The sequence below is a fragment of the Gracilinanus agilis genome, unplaced genomic scaffold (assembly GCF_016433145.1).
Source record: "Gracilinanus agilis isolate LMUSP501 unplaced genomic scaffold, AgileGrace unplaced_scaffold5777, whole genome shotgun sequence".
In the NCBI taxonomy this organism is placed as follows: domain Eukaryota; kingdom Metazoa; phylum Chordata; class Mammalia; order Didelphimorphia; family Didelphidae; genus Gracilinanus; species Gracilinanus agilis.
In genome coordinates this window covers 1-8,276 of record NW_025393320.1, presented here as the reverse complement: position 1 = coordinate 8,276, position 8,276 = coordinate 1, and the positions used below count along the sequence as shown (strand labels likewise).

The following is an 8,276-nucleotide window of genomic DNA, read 5'->3' as shown; positions in this document are numbered from 1 at the left end:
GCCACGGCGGCCGCAGCCGCAGCGCCAGCCAGGGCAGCCGATGTAGTAGAAGTGGTGGAGGATGATGATGTCCAGGTGGTGGAGGCGAAGGATGGTGAAGTGCAGGTAGTGGAGGTGGTGGAGGATGACGATGATGATGTGCAGATAGTGGAGGTGGTGAACGAGAGCAAGGTGGAGATAGTGGATTTGTTAGATGATGATGAGGATGAGGATGAGGATGAGGATGATGATGATGATGACTATGAGGCAGCTGGGCCTTCGCCCAGGGACGATGATGAAGAGGAGATGTGGTTTCAGCTCATTCGGATTGAGGAGTTCGAAGGGCCCTCGAGGCCCTCCACCCCCATGCAGCCTTCCTATGAGGACTTGGAGGACTGGACCCACACTCGGGTCAGGTCGGTAGTGGCTGGCTGGGTGATGGATTATTTGTGCATGAACGTGTGCCATGCCTTCTGTCATGACATGGCTGAGGAGTTCAGCCAGGGCATCGTTGCTATGGAGGCTGCTGTCTGTGGGGTCCACAACCGGCCCCTTCTGCAGCTCAAAACTGTGCACATCTGTCAGTTTTTAAAGAGAATCACCAGAGCAAGATGCCTGGATGTTCGGTTTGATGGGAATAGTGTCAATACCCCCCTGGAATCGGCCATGGTCATGTGGAACAGGATGGGCTACTGTAAAGATTCCCGATTTGATGACATCCATGATTTGCTTAGAATTCAGGCTGTGGCTATCTGCCTGGAGAAAAGAGGCTTTCGGGAGGCTGAGGTGATCTTCCGGAGGGTATTTGGTGCCAATGACACCAACAGGCCTCTCAAAAAGATCCTGTTTCGGGTGGTCAGCAAGAAAGACCCAAACCATACCTTTTTCCACTACTTCAGCTTTGACAGCCTGATCAAGAAAGTCAAGGCTTTCGTTCGTCATGTGATCAGTGAGAAAGCAACCAGCTTTCTGATCAGGAAGGCGATGAAAATCGTGAAGCATAACCCTGAGGAAAGTCCATCCAGGAAGAGAGAGAGAGAAGTCCGAAGCCACATCATCATCCAGGAGTTCGGAGGGTACCCCAAGTTCATAGTCAAGTCTGACACCAATGTCTTCTGTTTCTCCCAAATGAAACGCCGGAAGTCCAAACAGAAAGTTTTGGATGACTCTGGAAGAGAAATGGGCCCCGAGAGAAAAAAGGCCAAGCAGAAGTGCAAAAACATTGTCATTGACACCCAGACCAATGATGTGGAGATCATCGAAGACACCTATGAGGATGACAATGAAGCCAGCACCTCGGAGAGACCACCTGGCAAGAAGAGGAGAACATGGACCTGGGAAGAAGACATGAAGCTGAGGTCTGGGGTGAGAAAATATGGAGAGGGTCAATGGAAGAAAATCCTCGCTCGTTATGGATTCCACGACCGAACAAACGTGATGCTGAAGGACAGATGGAGAACCATAAAGAAAGCAGAAGTCCTTTCTTCAGACAGTGAAGACTGAATGTGTCTGGAAGTAAAGGCTCACAAAAGATGACTAAAAAGAGAAAAAGCATCTCGATCAATGGGTTTGTTTAAAACTTAACCAGTTGGTGTTGTATTTTGAAGTTTTAAAACTGTTTTGGTGTGATAGTATATTTTCTCTGGAACAAAGTCATTTGACAGGCTTCTTATTACTATTTTCTTAAGCCTTATACTAGTGGGAAAAGTCAGGTTTTTGAACCATGCCACATACTTTCTTACACACACAAACACAAACACATGAAGCCTCAGAGAAGAAAAACATGCCATCATTGTTCTACTGAGTTTAGGTGAAATGGCCTGAAAAAACAAGTATTTTAGCAAACCAAATCTGGATGTTCTGAGTCACTGCAGAATAACATCCCCTGAAACTAGGAGGTAATGGCTTGGTTTTATGCCTTTTAGGATGTCACTTAATTTAAAAAAAAAAAAGGCCTTCTGATAAAATCCCAAGTGGACAGTGTTGCTTCAGTATTATATGTTTTCCAATGAGGAAGGATGAATAAACGATACAACTAAAACAAAAATGAGATGATTAGCTAGTGTGTGATACAGTCATGTTTGGCTTTTTTTGTTTTCTGTTTTGTAACATTCCCCCTCCCCAATGAAGACCCACCACCTTCTCTCTCTCTCCTCCCTCCCCCCGAAACTGAGAAAGAAAGAAAAACACAATCTTTGTTACCACCAGATGTGGTCATTCAAAAGACTGTCTGCATTTGGCTGTGTCCGAAAAGATGGAGGTCTCAATCTGCCCTCTGAGTATGTCACCTTTCTCTCTTGAGAGAGAGAGAGCTGGGTAGCCTGTTTCATCATGAATCCTCTTAAATTGTGATTGGTTATTGTGATCAGAGTTCCTAAGTCTTTCAAAGTTCATTGTCTTACAATATTGTTGTTCTTGTAAAAATTGTTCTCCAACTTTGTTCCGATAGACATTTAACTTAAATGTTAGCTAGACTTCTGTAGTACATGAAAGTGTACGCCAAGTTCTATGATTTTGATGTTATTTAACATAATGCCAGCAAAGTGGTTGAATTGTACTGTGAACGCTTGAGACTTGATACCTCAATTAGCAATTTTAATATCACTCTGATTATTACTGCTTACTTAGCATAAGTCTTGGAACCATCAGTGTGCTTGTGTTGTTCACTTCTCCACCATTTTGTTCCTCACATGTCTTGGTCAAGGAATATATAGAATGACTTATTAGTAGCTATGAATGTACCAAATTAGCTAGAATGTGTTTCTTCCTTAAATTAGCCAACTAGGAACAAATAACATCTGCCAGTTTCATTTATGATAATTCTAGAGTTGCTTGGCCTCTGTTATATGTTGGAGTTTGTATATAGAATTGAAGAAGTGTGTCTGTGTCCTTTCCATATCCTATTAAATTCAGTCGTTCAAAAATAAAATGTTTCTGTCTCGATATTCCAAATGTTTTTTGAGTGTCAAATATTTGTATAGCAGCAGCAGCAGCAGCAGCAGCAGCAGCAGAGCCAAAGTAATTGGCCTTGCCAAATTAAAAGCCCCTGTCTGGCATCTCTTTTGCCTTCAAGAGGGGACTGAGGGGCTGAGGGGGGTGGGAAGATGTGGGAAGAAGAACCATGGTCTCCCTCCCTCCCTCTCTTTCTCTCTCTCTCTCTCTCTCTCTCTCTCTCTCTCTCTCTCTCTCTCTCTCACACACACACACACACACACACACACACACACACACTTCTTTAGAAATCCTTTTTAAAGAATTCATGGGGAGAAAAGGGTTACAGTCATCTTTACAAGAATGTGTCTGTTCTGTAGAATAAGGAACATTCACAGAAGCGAATCTTGCCTTTAAAAAAAACCTCCCACTATACAAAAATCCAGACTCCTCTGCTTATAAAACCTTCAGCAGCTTACTGTTGCCCATCCTGGCATTCGAGATGTTCCACATTTCCCAGTTTTATCTCACTCTGTTCCCCTTCACAGCCAAATTGCCCAGCAAGCCGTTTCCAGCTCTCCTACTGTACCGTCCCTCCTCCCAACCCCCCCTTCTCTGAGGGAAGGTATGCTTGCTGGAAACTCAGCTGCTAACGCTGATTCACATCAGCGGCCATGCTAAGGCTCGGCCTAGACAGCTGCAAAAGGCTTTTCTGTGATTCTTACACTGTGCCATTAGGATCAGATGAGATGACCCAGACAGAATGATTTGCACACTCTAAGCAAGTATATAAATGCTAGCTGTATTATTCCTTTATGAGACAAATGTCCCAATACTTAAACCAGTGCAAGATAAAGTAAAGAATCATAGACCAATATTATTCGTGATTATTGATTCAAATTTTTAAGTGAAATCCTAGGGGGGAAAACCCGGCACGAATTGATTTGAGAACTCACCGTGATCAAGCTAGATTTATCCTAAAGGTGCCAAGACTATTACAAGCATAATGAATAAGCACGTTAAAAACAAAAACATACAAAACCACATGATGGCATATTTAGAGGCAGACAAAGCCTGCGACAAAGTACAACTCATTTAGCTAACAATCCTACAAAACGGAGGCAGAGAAGCTTTTTTCTTTTCACACGATAAGAAAGTATTTAAAACCCAAAGCTAGCATTATCTGGAATGGGGAAACATCCAAAGCTTTTGTAATAAATAAGCAAGGAAGCCCCCCTTTCCCTGCTGTTATTTGACAAGGTTTTAGAAATGTCAGTAATAGCAATAAGACAAGAGTGAAATGAAATCTATCAAGATAGGCAAGAGGGATCCCATTGTCCCTATTTGCTGATGGTTTATATAGAAAGTTCCAGAGAATCAGCAAAGGAAGATAATTGCTTCATTAAAGCAGCAGGTTTGTTGTTGTTGTTTTTACAAAGTACACTTAGAAAAACCAACAGCATTTCTTTAGAGCAATAATGTGATTCAGGAGGAAATACTAGAAAGGGAAATCCTATTCAAAATCACTGAAAAATGCATGAACTATCTAGGGATCAATCTACCAAAGCACGTACAAGAAATGTAGAGATACAATTACAAGTTGATCCTTAAAGAAATAAAAAAACAACTTAATTAATTGGAAGGATGTTCAATGCTTATGGCTAGTCTGTTCCAACATAATAAAAATGACAATTCTGCCAAAATAAGCTTGCAGCATCAGTGCTATATCAAACTACCAAGGGGATACTTTACAAAGGTAGAGAAAATAAAAATAATTTAGAAGAACAAAAAAATCTAGACTATCAAAGGAAATAACGGCAGAAAAAAAAAAGGACTGAAGGCAGAATTAGCAGTTCCAGATTTGAAATTCTATTATAAACAGTAATCAACAAGCCTCTTTTGTATTGGTTAAAAAAATAGAGTAGATCAATGGAACAGACTAGACAAGGGAGAATCATAATTAACTGAACTTACTAGCCCAGTGTTTGATAATTCGGAAGACATAAATTAACAAGGAAAGACTCCCTATTTGACGAGAATTGCTGGAAAAATTGAAAGCAATCTCTGTCAGAAACTGGGACAACATCTTACACTATACTCCGCGACAAATTCAAAAGGGATATGTGAACTGAATGTTAAAAATTTTAATATCATAAAAATTTCGATGGGAAGGAGATCATATACCTTTCACAGCTATGGGTGGCAGCGAATTCTTAACTAAACGTAGAAAGAGACAATTAAAAGATAAAATAGATCATTTTGACAAAAAGCTTTTGTGTGGACATGTTGCCTGGGAAAAATAATCTCTGATAAAGGTTTGATATTCAAGACATATAGGTAACCAACAGAAACATATAAGACCAAAAGCCAATTCTTTAATAAGAAATTGTTAGTTAATAAAAAAGGGTTATTAAATGGATCAAAGGATGTGAACAATTATCAAAGGAACTGCAGACCACTAACAACCGCACGAAAGAATGTGCCAAATCATTACCAATAATACGAGAAATAAAAATCCTAACAACTCTGAGCTTTTACTTTACATCGAGCCAGTTGACAAAGATGACAAAGGATAGAATGAGTATTAGAGGGACGGACTGCAGAAAGACAGGTACATGAATGCACTGTTGTGAAAAGGTTTGACCGTTCTGGAAAATAATTTAGAATTATATGAATAAAATGATTAAAATGTCCATAGCCTTTGGTCTAGAGACGGTACTGAATGGCACATAAACCAAGGGGGACAGATGACGACGACGACAACAACAACAAAAGGCCTCGTACCCACCACATTATTTTTCAGAGACAATAGACATGTAGGCCACATGCAGCCTGCAATATTCCCCCGTGCACCCCAACCTGATTAAAATGTAATTAAGAAATGTTAAATAAAATAAATATATAGATAATATTACATTTTAAGGCAGAGCCAACATGAGGCTCCCAGGAACCTTCATGTATGGCATACTGGTTCTCCTTGTTATGTAAATTTGACACCACTGAGTTATAAGAACATTTTATATGTTATATATAAGAATACTTAATTTAAGGTAAGAACATTTTAATACTTAGTAACAAAGGACAAAAAAGCAGTAGATTGGGAATGTGTAACCGAGGTGTGCGATATGAATGTAATGGGCTATTACTATGCTATAAGATCCAAAATATGACTGTGAAAAGCCTATTTAGTAGGTCAATAAATATCTATGAGGCACTGCTATGTGCTGAGTCCTGTGCTAAACATCGAGGATACAGAGGCAAAGGACAGTCCTTATCCTCAAGGAGTTTATATCCCAATAGGGGAAACAACAGGCAAACAAACTATATACGAGGGGGGAAAGGAAACAATTAAGTGAAGGAAGGCACGAGAATGGGGGGGAAAAGAAATGGACTTTCTGTAGAGGATGGGGTTTAATCGGGATTTTTTTAAACCCTCACCTTCCATCTTAGAATCAAGATGGTGTATTGGTTCCAGGGCAGAAGAGTGGTGAGGATTAGGTAATGGAGGCTAAGTGACTTGCCCAGGGTCACCCAGTCTGAGGTCAGACTGGAACCCAGGACCTCCCATCTCTGGGCCTGGCTCTCAATCCACTGAGCCACCCAGCTGCCCCCTTTACATGGGATTTTAAAGAAGCCAGTAGGTAGAAATGAGGAGAGATGTGTTTCAGGCATGGGGGACAGCCAGAGAAAATGCCCAGACCTGAGAGATGGAATTCCTGAAACTGCCAAGAGGCCAGTGTCACTGTACTGAAGATGAAAATGAAAGAAGACTAGAAAGGTAGGAGGGCACTGGGTTGGGAAGGGCTTTGAAGGCCAAACAGAGCATTTTGTATTTGCTCCTGGAGGCAACACTGCAGGAGCCACTGCAGTTTATTGAGTAGAAGAGTGGCATGACTGGACCTGTGCTTTCAGAAATCATATTGGTGGGTGAATGGAGGATGGATTGAAATAGGGAGAGACTCGAGGCAGGCAGATCTACCAGCATAGTAGTGCAGGCATGAAGGGATGAGGGCCTGTACCAGAATGAGGGAGTGTCAGAGAAGAGAAGGGGACACATTTGGGAAACATTGCAATGGCGAAGTTGAAAGACCTTGGCAAAAAAAAGAAAGAAATACCTTGGCAACAGCTTGGGGTACAGGGTGAGACAGTGAGGAATGCAGGATGACTCCTAGGTTGTGAGCCCGAGGGACTGAGAGGATGGTGTTGCTTTCTACAGTAGCAGCAAAGGTAGGAGGGCCGGGGAGGTTTTTGGGGAAAGTAATCAGACTTGTTTTGGATAGGCAGTTAAAGGCATCTACTGGACATCCAGTTCTTTTTTTTTTAACCCTTACCTTCCATCTTGGAGTCAATACTGTGTATTGGCTCCAAGGCAGAAGAGTGGTAAGGGTAGGCAATGGGAGTCAAGTGACTTGTCCAGGGTCTCACAGCTGGGAAGTGTCTGAGGCCACATTTGAACCCAGGACTTCCTGTCTCTAGGACTGGCTCTCAATCCACTGGGCCACCCAGCTGTCATTCAGTTCTAGATGTCTCAATAGCAACTGGAAATGCAAAACTGGAAGTCAGCAGAGAGGCTGGGGCAAGATATAGGTAGATTTGAGAATCATCAGCATATGGATAATGAAATCCATGGTAGCTGATGCAAACACCAAGTGATATAATATAAAGGGAGAAGAGAAATGGGCCCAGGACAGAACTCTGTGGGACACCTATGGTTAGAGGGTGTCATCTGGAGGAGGATCCAGCAAAGGACACTGGGAAAGAGTGATCTGCATAGAGGTGGTTTTAAATGGATTAAAAGAAGCCCTATGCCAAGGGACTCCTCTTTTACCTCTACATGGTAATATTTTGTCAGATTGCCAGTTCAGATTAGATTAGATTAGATTAGACAGTTACAGGACACCTGAATCTAGCCAGAACACCTGGTCATGGTTCTGAAACTTTTAATGTAGAGACAGGTGGGTAGGGACCCAAATTCCATGGTTGCCATTCAAAAAACTCTTTGCTCCAAACCTTTTACTGAGTATGTAAGACTTCAGAGATGTTTCTGTCTTTTATTTTCCTTTCTAATTGTCCATGGAGAAGCAATTCTTTCACCCTTGGTAGTTTTTCCTTTTTGACCTCTTTAAATAAGGGGAGGGGGAAATCATGCTATTAAAATAACGAGCATGGAAGAATAATGGAAAGAAACGAATTTTTAATACATTAAAGAACGACTAGAGTACTTTAAGTTCTTTTTTATCAATAAATATAATGCTTTAAAAGGTCACTCTTACCAACTCAATATTTATTAAGATACATGGGGGCTTTATATATCTATTTTGTAACTATCCTTTTTCCAAGAAATCAGTGTTTTCCAGCCTAATTAG

The 8,276-nt window shown here is 41.3% G+C and overlaps 1 protein-coding gene across 1 annotated transcript; it reads left to right on the top strand.

Annotated features, from left to right (window-relative positions):
- Positions 1–75: 75 nt before the first annotated feature.
- Positions 76–1,482, top strand: LOC123256312 (telomeric repeat-binding factor 1-like; the record flags this gene model as incomplete). The annotated part of the gene is made up of 2 exons (XM_044684955.1): positions 76–171; positions 223–1,482. Coding segments are annotated over 2 exons (1,356 nt in total), but the record flags the coding sequence as incomplete, so codon positions are not given.
- Positions 1,483–8,276: the final 6,794 nt, after the last annotated feature.